We start from the raw sequence: 18,157 nt of genomic DNA on the forward strand, positions 1-18,157 counted from the left end.
AATAAAATATTATCAGATACAAAAACTGAAAGCATATATCAATCTTGAGTCGCTCACTATTAGCATATAGAAGAAGAGTTTGGATTTGATATCCCGCTTTATCACTACCCGAAGAAGTCTCAAAGTGGCTAACATTCTCCTTTCCCTTCCTCCCCCACAACAAACACTCTGTGAGGTGAGTGGGGACTTCAGAGAAGTGTGACTGGCCCAAGGTCACCCAGCAGCTGCATGTGGAGGAGCGGGGAAGCGAACCCGGTTCCCCAGATTACGAGTCTACCACTCTTAACCACTACACCACACTGGCTCTCAGTAAGAACCAAGCAAGGAAAGACTGGGGAAAACTGCACTTTCTAGCAATGCCACTGCCATTGCTCTTCTTTTTTAAATTAGTTTTTATTTAAGTTTTGTTTGTTTGTTACAAAACAGATAATCTCCTTGACATCTGATAGGAGGGTGTACCACAGGGCGGGTGCCACTGCCAAGAAGGCCCTCTGCCTGGTTCCCTGTAGCCTCACTTCTCGCAGTGAGGGAACCACCAGAAGGACCTCGGAGCTGGACCTGAAAAATAGGGGTTGAGAAGCTCCTTCAGCCACTAATCTGCCACTCAATCCTGTACATGGGATTTGATCCTAAGGAACTGTGCACAGGATTTCAGACTAGGTCTGGCTAATCACTGTAGCTCAATGTTATGGCTATTGTTTGGGACTGTGTTGTTTTGGATTGGGCTAGTCCCATTCTGTCTTTGATACTAACAGCATGGAGATTAGTCAGCACACTATGAACAGCCCAGTTTTATGGATGTCAGACTCACCACACCATACATATGTACCAGGGACATGGGTGGTGCTGTGGTCTAAATCACTGAGCCTCTGGGGCTTGTCGATTAGAAGGTTGGCAGTTCGAATCCCCACAATGGGGTGAGGTCCCGTTGCTCTGTCCCAGCTCATGCCAACCTAGCAGTTTGAAAGCACACCAGTGAGAGTAGATAAATAGGTATCACTGTGATGGGAAGGTAAATGGCTTTTTCGTGTGCTCTGGTTTCCATCACAGTGTTCCGTTGCACCAGAAGCGATTTAGTCCTGTTGGCCACATGACCCGGAAAGCTGTCTGTGGACAAACACCAGCTCCCTCTGCCTGAAAGCTAGATAGTCGCTTTTAACTGGACTTTTCTGTCCAGGGGTCCTTTACCTTTACCTAGATATGTGCAATACTTGAATAACAAATTCATATTTTGTCAAAATCATGGCAAAGCCTTCCAATTCAGATCTAGCTTGGCGTGGCCTCAGAAGGGAAGGATTACAGAACAGTAGAATGATTTGTATTGGTAGTGTTTTTGGTCACACGTCGGGTGAATTATATGTAGTTAAAAGGACCAGGCGTGTGAAAACATTCCAGATGTAGCATACCCAATATCTTAACCATGGCTATGAGGCTGCAAAGGGACCATAGGATTTCCTCTTCCCTTTTCCCTGGAATCCGCATGTGCAATCTCAGCTGCAGCTTTTATGTTACATCAGTATGAACAGCAACCACAGTTCAACTCCCATGAAGTTCCCTGGTAGCTATGGAAGCAGCCTCAAATCCTGATTTCGCATTGTGGTTAAGAAAGAACCTCAGTGACAGGAGAAACTGGCGCCAAGGGAACTAGCGCATCATCCCATGCCTCCTAATCTTTTATTGTGTAAGATATACATACTTTGGGACCCACTCTGGTAGTGACTGCCATTTGTTTTAAGCTGTTTTATCTACATTGTTACCATCCTGGGACTTGGGGAGAATTATTATTTAAACTGTTTTTTTAGAACTGCTCCTTGTTTTTAGCTGCTGTTGGTTTCATGTGCTAGTTTGTTTCATTTTTAGGTTTCATTTTGCCTCTTAAAATGTATCTGCATGACTTATTTTGTGTTGTGTAGACCTTGTGAAAGCTGCCCTGTGTATTTTTGTAGAAAACAGGGTATAAAAATGTTATTATCATCATTAGCACAGTTAACAAATTGTAAGAACAAGTTAGTGTGGTAGTTAATAATAATAATAATAATAATAATAATAATAATTAATATCCTGCCCTCCCCAGCCAAAGCTGGGCTCAGAGCGGCTAACAACAATAAAAACAGCACAGTTTACATAAAATCACAATCAATTAATTGAAATACATTCTCAAATCAATTCAGAATCAAATTAATGGCAACCATTGGGCTAGAGCTCTATGAGGATTACAGAAGGAGGGAGTCAGATTGTCCCTTGGCCAAAGGCCTGGTGGAACAGCTCTGTCTTGCGGGCCCTGCAGAAAGATGTCAAGTCCCGCAGGGCCCTAGTCTCTTGTGACAGAGCGTTCCACCAGATTGGGGCCACAGCCGAAAAAGCCCTGCCTCTGGTTGAGGCCAGCCTAGGGTGCCAGACCAGGGCTGTGGAGGCCCAGATTCAAATTTCCACTCAACCAAGAAGTAGACTGAGTGAGCTTGGGCTATTCACAGGGTTGCTAGGAAGTGGGGAGGATCGCCTTGTGCCCCTTGGAGAAAAGGAGGGCTAGGAATGCAACGAAGACATAAATATAAAGAGCTCCACTGGATAAGGTGCAGGAAGTTGAGCATGCCCTTTCCAACAGTAGCCAGGGAACCAGTCCTCTAGCACGCCTCTCACACCTGCGCGCCAGTAGCTGGTACAGTCATACCTGGGGTTAAATGTGCTTCAGGTTGAGCGTTTTCAGGTTACGCTCCGTGGCGACCCAGAAGTAATGGAACGTGTTACTTCCGGGTTTCGCTGCTCGCGCATGCGCAGACACTCAAAATGACATCACGCACATGCGCAGAAGTTGCAAAACGTGACCCGTGCATGCGCAGACGCCTGTTACGTTCTACTCAGGATGCGAATGGGGCTCCGGAACGGATCCCGTTCGCATCCAGAGGTACCACTATACAATGGTACCTTGGGTTACTGATGCTTCAGGTTACAGAAGCTTCAGGTTACAGACTCCGCTAACCCAGAAATAGTACCTCAAGTTAAGAACTTTGCTTCAGGATGAGAACAGAAATCGTGGGGTGGTGGCACGGTGGCAGCGGGAGGCCCCATTAGATAAAGTGGTGCTTCAGGTAAAGAACAGTTTCAGGTTAAGAACGGACCTCCAGAATGAATTAAGTACTTAACCTGACGTACCACTGTATTGTGATAAACTGCACCAGAACATTGAGGCTTCATTCAACTTGTCCTAGTTGACGCAGCCCCCAATGAGTTCTCCCCCCCCCCCCCCATGAATCTAGCTAATCTCTTTTTCCAAGCTTTTCTTTTCACATGCAGGGGTTTAACCAGCCAGTCAAAGCCCTTCCTGGGGTGCGGCTGCTTTCGCATGTCAGGAGCCACGGGTGAGAGCGAAGTGCAAGGTGGGGGACCAAAAGGAGCATGATGTGTTTCCCCACCACCACCAGAGGTACTACCCCTCCAACACTCCACACCCTGGCCTTCAATTGCAATTAGAATCAGAATTATAGTCGGGATGGGGTACCACAAGGGTCATCTAGTCCAACCCCCTGCAATGCACGAACAAAGAATCGGATTTAAAAAAATTAAAGGGATAAAAAAAAAGTTGCTAGCAATAAGCGGGGGAAATAAACGAAACAATTAAAAGCAGGGCCGGATTTAGGTTTGATGAGGCCCTAAGCTACTGAAGGTAATGGGGCCATTTATATGTCCAGCTGTCCTTTGTCAACAACAAGTTGTCCGTGTATTTTGTGTTGAATATATGCTATATGGTAATTTATGGACCTAAAGGTAAAGGGACCGACTCTGGGGTTGCGGTGCTCATCTTGCTTTACTGGCTGAGGGAGCCGGCGTACAGCTTCCGGGTCATGTGGCCAGTGTGACTAAGCCGCTTCTGGCGAACCAGAGCAGTGCACGGAAACGCCGTTTACCTTCCCGCCGGAGCGGTACCTATTTATCTACTTGCACTTTGACATGCTTTCAAACTGCTAGGCTGGCAGGAGCAGGGACCGAGCAACGGGAGCTCAACCCGTCGCGGGGATTTGAACCGCCAACCTTGTGATCGGCAAGTCTTAGGCTCTGTGGTTTAACCCACCGCGCCACCCGCGTCCCTATATGCTATATGGTAATTTATGGACCTAATAGGTATCTAAGCCATTTGCACATAACAAAATCCATTTTTTCCTTTAATTTTTTTTGGAAATTGTTTAGCTTGTAGGTCTGATTAAAAGCCAAAACTAAACCAAAACCCTCCGCACGCCAAATGGGTCGCCTCAGCCGGCCTAATAAAGATAGGGCCAGCCCTGCTTCTCCTGCCCGGCCTGCAGCTTGGTTGTGAAATCGGCGCCTGTTAACCCTTCGAGGATCCGCCGCTCGGTCCCCCGTCCTTCCCTTGGGAAGGCGAAGGCGGAGCCACCGCGCGGCAGAACCAGAAAGGGCCATGGCTCGGCCGGGAAGCGGAGGGCTGTTGCTGCGGCGCCTTCTCTCGCAGCTCTCCCGCTCCGCGCAGGGGGGAGCAACGCTGCGGGTCTCCCAGGCGCCGGCTGCTTCCTACGGGTAAATTCCCGGTTGAGACGGGGCGGACAGACGAGGCGGGGGAGGCTCTGCAGCCTCAGCGACTTAGAGACGGGAAGGCGTGGGAGGGATTGTGCGCGCGCGCAATCGGTGGCTTCAGACGACCACGGGGCGGTGGGCAGAACGTTGAAGGACGGGGGAGGAGACCCGTGCGTGCCTAACGTGGAAGGTTAGAGAGCATAGCGCGCAGCCCGGTGGTTCCCAAACCTTTTTTTCTCTGGGCCACACTTTCTGCATAAAGATTTGCTCGCGCCACACCGATATTATTTTAAAATTAATTTAATATTTGTTTGTTTGTTTGATAAGAAATACATCGGAAAACAAAGAGAAATAACTCCTAGCCATAAATAAATAAATAAATAAATAAATAAATAAATAAATACTTGCAGATAGCTCGGTTCTGCACCCCCTAACATAAATCCTGGCCGCGCCCAGTGCACGACTCCTTTTATCACATGATCACGGGACATCCAGAAAGTACCATGTGAAAACAGCACAGTTGCAGAAGAACAGGAATCCTTCCCAAGATTTGATTATAAGCAAGCACCATATGCACTATAAGTAGCTGAACGAGAGCTGTGAGCTTGCAGTATTGCAGTTGTTGCCCCTGCGATTCGGTTTTCCTTCCCAAATAAACATATAAAGCTGGTTCTGTTGCTGGTATCACACTTCCCCGCTCCCCAGTCCAATGTCTAGATTAGTGGATCCATTATCTTTTTGTGCCTTTGTTAGTCATTAACTCAACAGACTGGCAGATACTGACTAAAACAGCAGATACTGACTAAAACAAGGGAATTGGCGGAAGCAAGGCCATGTTGAGCATTTTATTGGAAGCTCAGGAGAATATTATGCATTCTGGGTGCCATTCCTTAAAGAAGTATGACTCCAGAACAGAAGAGTTGGAGTCCAACATTTATCTATCAGGGGAGCCTGACCGAACCCTGGGAGCGATGTTTTAATATAACTCGAAATGGTTGCTCCATTCCTTTAAGAGCATCAAATCTCAGTTTTACTTTTTTTCTGCACCTATGCGCCTATTTAATAACTAAAATACCAGCATGCAATTACCGTAGTAAGTGACATTACTCGCTTCACAACGGGATGTACTGTAATTGATAGTTCTGAATTTGGATTGTAAGGAGATCTGTGTGGGAGAAGAAACTCAGATCAAATGAGGCTGAAGGATTTGGTTTACAAATGTCGCAGTAACGCACTGCTGTTCCTCATCTTTTGTAGAGTAAAGTCATACCTCGGGTTGTGCGATTTCGGGTTGCACACTGTGCCGAAATCGGAAGTACCGGAACGGGTTACTTCCAGGTTTCAGCGCTTGCGCATGCACAGAAGCGCTAAATCACGCTTTGCGCATGCGCAGAAGACCAAATCCTGACCCGCGCGTGTGCAGATGCGGGGGTTGTGGGTTGCGAATGCTGCAGGTTGCAAACGTGCCTCTCGCACGGATCACGTTTGCAACCCGAGCGTCCACTGTACCCGGATTTTAAGTCAGCAATCCCTGCAGTTAAATCTGTTCTGGAGTTCTCCTCTGACCTGCCTCTGGAGCAGATTTGGGGCGGGGGGATGCACAAAGAAAGGAGAGAGGGGTCCACTGCATAAACAAAAATCCTTGCACTTACAGAACCATTTTGCTGGATAGCAGCACCCTGTGTTTCCATCCAGGAGGACGCTTCATTTGTTTATTCCCCAGCAGCTGAAGGCCCATCTTCCTTCAAAAGCTGGCAAAGCACTGAGTAAATCTTTCACAGTCTGCTAAAAGAACAGCCTCAGAGCACAATTCTGTTTTTCTAATTTTTGGCAACTTCACTCCTATCGCACAGGACAAAAAATTCCTTCAGTACCTAAAGTGCAAACAACCGCACTTTATCCTTCTTTCACTAATAGCATCAGTCTTAACAGTAAGACTGGGCAGTCTGATCCTCCAGTTCAGGTGTTATGAAGCTAAAATGTTATTTGTGGGGGGGGGGGCTGATATTTCCTCTAGCACTTCAGTAACCTCAGCTAAAGTTGAAGTGAATGGCGTCCGACTACATTATCAGCAAACAGGAAGTGGAAGCCATGCTGTCCTGCTTCTCCCTGGAATGTTAGGTTTGGATCTTTTTGTCTTACGTCTTTGGTCTTTGTCTTATGTTTGTGGTCTTTCTCGGTGATGTTCTTTTCCTCGATAAGACATATATACACAAGAACCAGGCTTACTCATACCATTCACACTCTTACAGAGTGGCAATGATTTTTTAAAAAATCTTGTAAGGAGCTAAGAACAACTCAGTCCACCAACTTTTTCTCACAGTGGTCACCCAGACCAGCTGGACCCAAGTACAACTTTCCCACTTTTGATTCACAGTCATCCTGCCTCAGACAGTGGAGATTGAGCATTGCCATCATACAGAAGTAATCCATTTTGTAGCTAAGATATAAGGCGCTTTCTGTGCCACTTATTTAATTCAGGAGTGTTCACGGACTTCTACATGTTTGTTCACCTATTTAGACCAAATATGCAGTTTTTAAGAATGTAGAACTAGAACTGGATTTGAAAGAGGCATTGCTTGCCTGGGTGTAGAGACGTTTTTTCTTGCCTCTGGTCAAACAGGTGTTTGCAAGGATGCCAAAGGTAAAAAGAGGATGACAGGTGTGCAGGTGAGGAGCAGCACCCCTTAATTCCAAGCTGCTTTCAATTCTCCGCAAAAGCTATTGCCTCATCTCTTATTTCAACATAGAGAGGGCTAGACAAAGGCATAGAAGAGAAGGCTTTTGATGGTTGTTAGTCATGAAATCTATTGCTCTGCTCCCACAGTTAGAGACCTTAATGCTTCTCTGCTGAGAACCACAGGTACTTGGGTCCTCAATGTGAGCATCCCATGGGCATCTGATTGTCCCATATGAGAACAAGATGTTGCCTGTGATGGGCCATTAGGCTCTTCTTATGTTCTTATGCACATATCCCACCATGTGGTCTTCCTTGGTGATGAGAGTTATCACGCAAGCTACACCTGTTGAATTTCCCCCTTCTCCGCAACTGTCAAATGAGTCCTGACCTCTCTTGCACCAAGCCACTACAGTGTGACCAAGAACAATTCTTAGAACAAGTCTGGTGCATTGGGCGACATTTCCCTGGTCAAAAGGTGTCTTCATACCATTGATTGTAAGCACATGGGGCATAGATATTAAGTACAGTGGTACCTTGGGTTACAAACACAGCCCCAGGATGTCAACAGAAATCACGCTCTGGTGGCGCGGCAGCAGCAGGAGGCCTCATTAGCTAAAGTGGTAGCTCAGGTTAAGAACGGTTTCAGATTAAGAACGGACCTCCGGAACGAATTAAGTTTGTAACCAGAGGTACCACTGTAAATATAGCTGTTGGGGCTTAATTTCCAATTGTTCATCATTGTAAGAGAGTTATCTGTGACTGTGGTCAGTAGCTGTAGGATATTATTTCAGATCTGTAACTCCTTGAGCAGAGAAATAAAGACACAAAGTTGGTTTATTGGGTGGTACCCATAAGACAGAGTTTCCTTTTAAACTTAAAATGTGCATACCAGTGCTTTTTTTCCTAGAAAAAGAGGTGACAGAACTCACTGTTGTTCTCTTATAATGGCAATGGCGTCCACTTCAGCGGTGCTGGGACTGAGTTCCGGCTGAAAACAGCCCTGGGCATAACGATTGTCTGTTTTGGTGCAATTATTTCACCTATTTTTTGTAGGGAGTGGCCAGACCGATTTTGGACCACAGCTGAAGTCTATGAACAAGCAGCAATTCACACTTGTAGCCTGGGATCCTCGCGGGTATGGAAAGTCTATCCCCCCACTTCGAGATTTCCCTGAAGATTTTTTTGAAAGAGATGCAAAAGATGCTGTGGACTTGATGCAGGTAAATTTGTCCTTCTAAGGAACAACCTTTGGAGAACTGAAGTGTTCCTTCCCTGGGGTTTTAGAATGTTAGTTGTGGGAGTAAACACAGAAAGCAAAACTTGAGCCTCAGAGTTTGTGGCTCAGAAACTTTATGAAAATGATTAACTGTTTAGTAGCAGGATATCTCTGTTGCAGGACACCTCTGTCTCCTTTTTGCTTTAGCAACCTATTCCTTTCAAAGACTATTCAGCTTAATTCCTTTTTTTAAAAACTCACCATTATATATAGCCTATTCAAACACAAAAACAAGTGTAAGGTATTAGCACCCAAAATGCATGTCACTAAAACTTTCGATTCATTTGCATGTAATTGAAGGAAACAACTTAAAGAAGTACCATATTTTTTGCTCTATAGGACGCACCGGACCATAGGAGGGGGAGAACAGGGGGAAATATTCTCCCCCTCTCTGCTCAGCGCCCCTTCAGCGAAGTGGCAGGAGAAACGGAGCCCCTTCCATTTCTCCTCCCGCTTCGCTAAAGGGGCACTGCACAGCTCTCCCTTTCTGCTGAAGCCGGGAGAGTCTTGCTCTCCTGGCTTCAGCAAAAGGAACCCAAAGCCTTTGGAGCACATCGCGAGTTCCCGCTGTGCTCCAAAGGCTTCAGGCGGCTATCCCTGAAGCCTGTAGAGTGCGCACCGACCCCTCTCGCTCTCCAGGCTTCAGCGAAAGCAACGCGAGGCCTCCAAAGAGCGGAGGGAGCACTCCCTCTGCGCTTCGGAGGCTTCACGTTGCTATCCCTGAAGCCAAGGAGCCTGCATTCGCTCCATAGGACGCACACACATTTCCCCTTAATTTTTGGAGGGGAAAAAGTGCGTCCTATAGAGTGAAAAATACAGTACATGGTAGAGGGTGCCGAATCTTTTTCTCTCATAGCTGTTAACAGCCAGTCTTACTTCTGGAGAAAAACACCTGGAGAAACACAAAGAGGACTGAGAAGAGAGAAAATGAGGACCAAATGGGTTGGCCTAAATGGTTAAGGCAAATAATGTTAGCCCTACAACCTGGTGACCCAATTAATCTCCCCTCCACCTCCAGAATGAGCATGGTTCTTGCCCTAGCATGTGGCAACAAACCCTCAGAGGATGTTCTAGTAGCCTTCATACACACCTACCATCATGGCTTGGCACCAACCATCATGACTGAAGTGGCAGGCCTCTCTGTGCTTCGCAGAAGCATCTAGCAGGATTGGCACCCTATGAGGCAAGATGTATGGGCTACTCTCACTCAAAGCACAAGGGGATGGCTGTCATCCCTACTCTATTTTAATTTTACAAAGGTTTGGATATTCCTTTAGATCACGGTTTCCCAAATTTGGCTCTCCAGCTGTTTTTGGACTACAGCTCCCATCATCCTTCCCGCCCCCCCCCCCAATTTTTTAATTGATTTTCCACATATATGACAAAAAAACCACACACACATAAACTAACACAACACAACAAACTAAACAATAAACTAAACACAAAGAAAATTGGTTTCTTCAAATCTAATTCTTGTTACATTGATAACTGACTTCCTCATATCCTTTCTAACTGAATTTCATTGTATCACCTGTGTAACAGTTCTCCAAAATCATATTTCTAATAAAATTAACTTTCATTTACTATCTTCTTCTCTTTTATTAATATTCTAGTCATTAATATTTACTACCACAAATTCTTATTCTACCCAAAGCCTATTTATTACTTCCAAGAATTTTCTATTTATCTTATATTACAATATTTAGATAAATATTCTTTAAATTTCTTCCAATCCTCATGTATCTCCTCTTCTTTCTGGTCGCAGATTCTTCCAGTCAGGTTGGCCAGCTCCAAAAAGTCTAACATCTTCATCTGCCATTCTTCTATTGTTGGTATCTCTTGTGATTTCCAATTTTTGGCTAATAAAAGTCTTGCCGCTGTAGTGGCATACAAAAACAGTCTAACATCTTTTCTAGGCAGTCCCATTCCTATTATTCCAAGCAGAAAGGCTTCTAGTTTCTTAATAAATGTATTTTTCAACATTTTCTTCAACTCATTATAAATCTTTCCCCAGAAGTCTTTCACCTTAGGACACGTCTACAGCTCCCATCATCCTTCTCTAGCAGGACCAGCAGTCAGGGATGATAGGCATTGTAGCCCGAAAACATCTGGAGGCTCAAGTTTGGGAAACGCTGCTTTAGATGATCTGGAAGAAGGGAGCTGCCTACCCTACTTGTAGGTTGTCAGGATACAGTACGGGAGTGGCTAATCTGTGACCCTCCAGATATTGCTGGACTACATCTCCCATCTTTCTTGACCATTGGCCATTCTGGCTGAGCTGGTGGGTGCTCAAGACCATCAACATCTGAAGGGCCACAAGGTAGCAACCACTGATCTAGCAAGCCTCCAGTACCATAGATGAAATTTAGTAGGTGCAGCATAGCCAAACTCCCACCACTTGTAAATTCCCTTGATTTCGGTGGGGAAGGGTTGCTTCTGAAGAGACTTGTGTCTTCAGGTAAAGCCATCCAGATGTAAAAATCAGTTATTTCCAGTTTGTTTCCCTGTACTAAACAAGGCACTGAAGTTTAAGAAGTTCTCCTTGCTGGGATGGAGTGACGGTGGAATAACAGCACTCATTGCTGCCGCAAAGAATCCAAATCTTATCCACAAAATGGTGGTTTGGGGAGCCAATCCCAGCGTTTCAGAAGAGGACGTGAAACTTTACAATGGTATGTATCAGATGAATGTAGAAAGGGTACGTTGAAGTTTTTCTTTAATTTTCTTTTCTAAACAACCATAAACATTTCAAAAATTGAAGTAATGTAAGCTTGAAGAATTCACGATTCAGCTATATTCGTAGCTGTCAGAGAGGAGGCTTGGTTACTAGATGTGAAACTTAATGCTCCAATATAATAAAAATGCATTACAATGAAAATATTATAATGGTCTATTATACAAAAATCTTTTCCCACTGTACTCATAATATATGTGAGGAGAAAATGGATTATCCACCTTTTCAGCTCCCTGCAATACTTGCTGTTTTCCCATTAAATAGTTAACGATAAATCAGAAAAATATTGCTTTGCACCAGTTGAATAAGCAGCAAATAGAATTAAAAGCCTTCTTGAATCAAGTATCATGGATCGTGGTTACAAAAAGAAGAAAAAATTGTTTTAAGGAACAGTTGAATTGCTCTTCAACAGAAATGGGGGGGGGGGGGCAGGGAGCTACTATAATTAACAACCCTGCAGAAAAAGAATTCAATTTAAAACTAAACATTTGCACATTTTGCTGCTACGTGAAAAAAAAACTCTGTAAAAACTTAAATGTGAGAGCTTCTAGCAGTGAGATGAGATCTTAGGATACTGCTGTATTGTTGCTGGTGCTTTTAGCTTATTCATAAACGACCAAGCTGAGCAGTGAGGCAGCCAATATGCTAATGACATCCAATTATTCGGGGTAGCAAAGACAAAAAAAAAAAAAAAAAGGATTGCAAAGAGCTTGAACTGTGTTTATCCAAAATGGATGAATGGATGAGAAAATGCCAAGTGCAGCTCAGAGTAAGTAAGGGTCAAGTAAAGTACTGTGGAACAAAATATCCTAACTTCACATTATACTGGGATTGCCGTACGTCCAGAAATTCCAGGACATGTCCTCTATTGGGGGGGTGTGCATGGCCATCTGGAGGGAAGTTTACGTTTTAAAGCAAATGTCTGGGATTTAAAAAATAAAACTTTGGGGTGCACAGATGGCTCTGATTCAGGCTCTGGCGCAGCTTGTGTTCTGTTGCAGCCACGAGTGGTTTGGGCTTGGCAGCGGCAGACAGTGTTGGGGCTATTGCGTGAATGCCCCCCCAAATCTCAACAACTATGTCTGGATTTTTACCAACCCTACATTATACACTGGTGGGGCCCGAGCTAACAGTTACTGACCAAGAAAGGGATTGAAGGATGTGAGGGAAAGCTCAATTTAAATGCTGATCCAGTGTTTAAGTGCTGTGGAAATGGCGAAATTCTAGTTCTAGTTGAAAATGCAGTTACCATACCCATCTATGGTGCAGACAGCCTTGGAATACTGTGTACAGTTCTAGTTACTGAAGCGAAGATAGGATACAGTAGAGTTGGAAAAAGTGCAACCAAAATGATTAGGAGTGGGGCTAAATCCAGTCCATTCTGGGGAAAGGTTATGATGTTTGGTGCCTTTTAGCCTAGAAAAAAAGGTGAGTAATGGGGGCATAATAAATATGTATTAAAATTATCTGGAGAAAGTGAGTAGAAGTTCTCACTCTCTCTCAAAATACTAGAATAGAGCTGGATTCATGTTTAATTGTGTGAATCAGTTTGCATTGACCCTGCCCACCGCTGGCATGAAGCTCTGAAAAGTTAGCCATGGAAGGGCATTGAGGCCTTTAGGCTGCAAAAGGTTCCCCGCTCCCCCATAATAAGACAGGATTTTGATACTTCTTTTAATATACACATTTCCGCCTGGAGGCGGTTGGAGGATGGATGGCGGCTAACAGATTGAGGTTGAATCCTGACAAGACAGAAGTACTGTTTTGGGGGGGACAGGAGGCAGGCGGGTGTGGGGGATTCCCTGGTCCTGAATGGGGTAACTGTGCCCCTGAAGGACCAGGTGCGCAGCCTGGGAGTCATTTTGGAAGCACAGCTGTCCATGGAGGTGCAGGTTAATTCTGCGTCCAGGGTGCTGTCTACCAGCTCCACCTGGTACGCAGGCTAAGACCCTACCTGCCCGCGGACTGTCTCGCCAGTGGTGCATGCTCTAGTTATCTCCCGCTTGGACTACTGCAATGCACTCTACGTGGGGCTACCTTTGAAGGTGACCCGGAAACTGCAATTAATCCAGAATGTGGCAGCTAGACTGGTGACTGGGACTGGCCACTGGGACCACATAACACCTGAGAGATCTGCATTGGCTCCCAGTACGTTTCCGAGCACAATTCAAAGTGTTGGTGCTGACCTTTAAAGCCCTAAACGGCCTTGGTCCTGTATACCTGAAGGAGTGTCTCCACCCCCATCGTTCAGCTCAGAGGGCCTTCTGGCGGTTCGCTCATTGCGAGAAGTGAGGTTACAGGGAACCAGACAGAGAGGGCCTTCTCAGTAGTGGCACCCGCCCTGTGGAACACCCTCCCTTCAGATGTGAAGGAAATAAGCAGCTATCCTATCTTTAAAAGACATCTGAAGGCAGCCCTGTTTAGGGAAGTTTTTAATATTTAATGCTGTACTGTTTTTAACATTTGATTGGGAGCCGCCCAGAGTGGCTGGGGAAACTCAGCCAGATGGGCGGGGTATAAATAATAAATTATTATTATTATTTCATTCCCTTGTCCGCAGCTATCCGTGATGTTTCAAAATGGAGTGAAAGAGCCAGGCAGCCAATGGAAGAAATGTATGGCCACGATTACTTTAGCAAAACCTGCGCAGCCTGGGTGGATGGAATCTCCCAGTTTGCACAAAAACCAAATGGTAAGAAATCCTGCAGCTAAAAAGAGATAAAGAGGCCGGCAATGATAAGCTTTATGTCTCCGCCCTGTTTTGTTGCATTTCAGTTCACTATTGTCCATCGCTGTATCTCAGAATCATATTTATCCACAAACGTTCTTCCCAGGAATCTTCCAGCATTTAAAAATTAATGCTGACTTTGTGTGATTAGAGGGAAAAGGTGGGATACAAATGCAATCATTTAAAAATAACTGAAATATTACAATGGGTCAGATTTAACTAATTTGTTCCATTAGCAAAAGCCTACACAAGGACTTCCATTAGCACAATGGAGGCTTGCCTTCACTTCCCTCATGATCCTACTTCCCAAATTGGCTTGTAGGGTCAGGAAAAGCCCCAGAGCGGCACTGAGGAGTGGGCAGAATGTCCTGTCAGAGCTGAAATGTTTGCACTGATTCACCTCAGCAGACATTGAACTCCTCCCATAGATTATAGCCGCCTTTCACCAAGTGATTATTTAGATCAGAGCTGAGGCTCTTCCTTTAGCAGCTATGAACTTCCCCTCGCAATTGTGTGTTCCTTTGGGATGTGGGCAGTGCTGTGGTCTAAACCACTGAGCCTCTTGGGCTTGCCGATCAGAAGGTCGGCAGTTCAAATCCCCGCGACAGGGTGAGCTCCCGTTGCTCTGTCCCAGCTCCTGCCAACCGAGCAGTTCAAAAGCACACCAGTGCAAGTAGATAAATAGGTACTGCTGTGACGGGAAGGTAAACGGCGTTTCTATGTGCTCTGGCTTCCGTCACGGTGTCCCATTGCACCAGAAGCAGTTTAGTCCTGCTGGCCACATGACCCAGAAAGCTGTCTGTGGACGAACCCCGGCTCCTTTGGCCTGAAAGCGAGATGAGCACTGCACCCCATAGTCACCTTTGACTGGACTTAACCATCCAGGGGTCCTTTACCTTTTACCTTTTGACACAGGGCTGCCATGGGATAAACTTTTCAAGTGCAGACTGTTTCCCCAGCTGTCATTTTACCTTCCTTGTCATATGAAGTTTGTTTTTTACTGGTGACAGTTGGTTGGAAAAGCACCATGCTACCTGCAAGGCGAAAGAAGCTTCTGAGCTGCTGAGAGTAGGAATTGTGGGGGGTGGGGTGGAAACATCCAGATTCACAACCATCAATCTCTTAAGAGTTGGATTGGCAATCCACCTGCAAATGAGGAACTGCCATTTGAACAGTTCTGCAACCTTGAAATAACCGTCATGCTAGCCAGATCCGTACATTTTGCTTGTGGTTCTGCTTTTCTAAGTAAGCAAGCCTGTTGGAACATCTCGCAGGGGAAATGACACACTGCCTAATTGCACACAAGGTATTTCTGCTTTTCTACTCCACCTTGCAGAAAAAAATTAACATTCCCTGCTTACACTTGTCTGCTTAAGTCAATCATTGCCAGTCTTAGTTTAAAAAAGCAATAATCGTTCGAGAGTAATTTCAAGGAGCTTTTTTTAAAAAACAGAGCTTTCTTTTTAAAAAAGAAAAGCTTTCTGAATGCTAATGGCTGTTCAGTACAACAAGGACAAAGCGGTTGAATCACTTGGAGGGCACAGGATAGGCTGGCTACAATCTCCTACCCACATATTCTGGGAGCAGCCCCCAATGAACTCAGTGAGACTACCTTCTGGGTAAACCTAGAGCTGCATTATTACTATCCCAATCCCAGCTGGCGAGAAGCAGAGTGGCATATCAGCCACCGCATCTCAGGTTCTGACAACCAGGGAAGAAGAGGTGGAAATAAAAAATTTGCTGCACCAGTTCCAGGCTGGCCTAGCCGAAAGATGTGAGAATTGGTTCCTTTGGGGGAATCTGCAAGCCTGACACCATTTCTGGCCTTTCTGCCGGCTACCACTTAATGCTTTCCATTAAGACCCACACCCACCCCACTAACAGATTTCCACCTTCACCATAGCCTAACACACACACCCCAGCAATGCAGATCAGGAGATTAGGGCTACTCAGATTATTAGCCACTGTTTAATTTCCTGATGACACTTTCTCAGTGTTCCCAGGCCTTGCCAGCACATCTTTTAAACTCCTGTAATGTTGTCCTTTCTTTGTAAACCTGTATATGGTATCAGGGTGGCGTATAGGTCACAGAACTCAGTAAATTGGGTTATTTGGAACCTAATTTATTTTGTGTGTGCAGAACACAAAACATCCTGCCTGCATTAGCTGAGTCGACATATTTAACTCAAGATTTATAAGTGCCGACACTTGTGATGGGGAATAAAAGGAAACAGAAGCAAACTGCCCACAAAAGCAGAATAAAATTCTGACACAAATTTTTAAGTACAAATATCAGTACATGCTTGAACAGGTTGTCTTAAGAATTCAGAACTAGATGCTGAGAGAAGGGGGAAGAAAACCCTGGCAATTTTGTCTGAATCAGAGAGACTGGAACTCATGGAATTGCTCCCATTGTAGTAATTCCTGTTGCTAATCCAGTTTCTACTAAACCATTTTTTTTGCAGCCACAAGAATCAACTATTTCACTTCCTTTGCAAGGAGGAAGTAGGTGGTGTTAGCATCACATTTCCCCAGTGAAGCATATTACCATTTCAAAGTAAATAAATAAGGAAATTATCTTGACATTTTTTTCCACTTCCCACCCCCAGGCAGTATCTGTCAGTCTTTGCTGCCTCATATTCACTGCCCAACATTAATAATCCATGGAGAAAAAGATCCCTTGGTTCCACGCTTTCACCCTGAATATCTTCACAAGCATATCAAGGGTTCACAGTAAGTCTGTTTTTCTTGGGGAGGTGGGCAGGAGAAACTAAAGCTAAAAATTATGTGAACAGATTAAAAAGCTTCTCCAGTTGCTCAGAACGAACCACTTTGCAGGCTTCTGCAATCATTGGAAAGAATGCTTCCAGCCACGATATTGTAGAAATACTCACAAGCAGACAGATCCATTCCATAGGAAAGATTTGTGCACAGTAGATGCAATTTCTGAACGCAAGTAGAAGGAGCAACTTGAACAAACCAGCACAAAATTCATTTCGCAATTTTCTGCAATTCAGCAAAGCGTCTGGGGTCAGTAACTTGAGATGAAAACTCAAGGACCTGCTTCCAAAATTAGACACCGGCATTAGGAAGCTAGAAACTGTTAGCAACAGTTTCAAAACTCTAAATGCTGCAAGTCTTTAATGGAACATGGTACAATGGAGGCAATCTATACTGTAGCAGCTACAAAATAGCTGCCTTGAATGCTCTGCAGTGAATAGCGCAGTGATGTTGTCATAGTTCAAATGAACCGCCTTGCTAAAACAATCCTTAAGGGATCATTTTTTAAAATCCAGTAATTTTGTAGAGATAGCAAGACAACGAAGACTGCGAGCTTAAGTTTCACTGAAACTTGTTTCCAAATTTGCCCATGTCGGACAGGCACATAAGCCTGACAATTCAGTACTTGCTTTGAATGTTGAAATGGTCACAGCAGCTCATAACACTTTGCTATGATATGACTCCTCTGCAGTCATGTCCTGCAGATTATGTTGCTTCTTTTCATAGAGGCTTTTTTTTATTTTAGACATGTCCATTTGAAAAAGATGAGCATGGACCGGGAAATAATTATAGCATGCTCAAAGTCAGACACCTCCATGAATGTCCATAAATTATGACACAGATGCTTTGAGATATCAATTCGAAATATGAAAATACAAATCTTTCTAGCAAGCTGGCTTCTTGCATGCACTTGGGCAGAGTGTAGGTTTAAGTAATAAATGCTTGCCGCGTTTCCTGTACACCTAGAATTTATCCAGTGTTTTTTTTTGTTTGTTTGTTTCAGGTTGCATTTGATGCCGGAAGGAAAACATAATTTGCACCTACGCTTTGCAGACGAATTTAACAGAGTGGTGGAAAAGTTTCTTCTATGAAATGTTGCCAGTTGTTACTGAACCACCCTGAGATCTATGGGTATAGAGCAGTGTAGAAATTCAATAAATAATAATAATTGATAAGCAGCAGTTTCTTTGCTGTTCCTACTCATGGGGCGGACAGGACGATAAGTCCACTTTAATCAGCTTCATCTGGTATGGGGGAGAGAAAGGGAATCAAATTTCTTCCTGTTATTGCACCAAAGTTGTAACATGCTTCTCATGTCAACAGTTTGGCTGTATCTTAACCTTTTGGGGTTTTTACACTTAAATGAGCATTAAAATCTGCCTTTTGGCTATTAAGGACTGCTCGTGTTTCTTAGCAACTTTAAAAGGAACA

General features: G+C 44.5%; 1 protein-coding gene and 1 long non-coding RNA gene across 2 annotated transcripts in view; both read left to right on the forward strand.

Moving 5' to 3' along the window:
- The window catches only part of LOC307221017, a 108,520-nt gene that overhangs the window by 59,052 nt on the left and 31,311 nt on the right, over window positions 1-18,157 (forward strand). The window lies entirely within an intron of this gene.
- On the forward strand, window positions 4,371-18,120 carry BPHL (biphenyl hydrolase like). The gene is made up of 7 exons (XM_079985089.1): window positions 4,371-4,530; window positions 6,545-6,648; window positions 8,261-8,427; window positions 11,002-11,155; window positions 13,778-13,909; window positions 16,555-16,678; window positions 17,730-18,120. The coding sequence occupies exons 1-7, from the start codon at window positions 4,415-4,417 to the stop codon at window positions 17,815-17,817; spliced, it is 885 nt and encodes a 294-aa protein (XP_079841215.1). The 5' UTR covers window positions 4,371-4,414; the 3' UTR covers window positions 17,818-18,120.

This window comes from Podarcis cretensis (assembly GCF_951804945.1).
Source record: "Podarcis cretensis genome assembly, chromosome: 7".
NCBI lineage: Eukaryota > Metazoa > Chordata > Lepidosauria > Squamata > Lacertidae > Podarcis > Podarcis cretensis.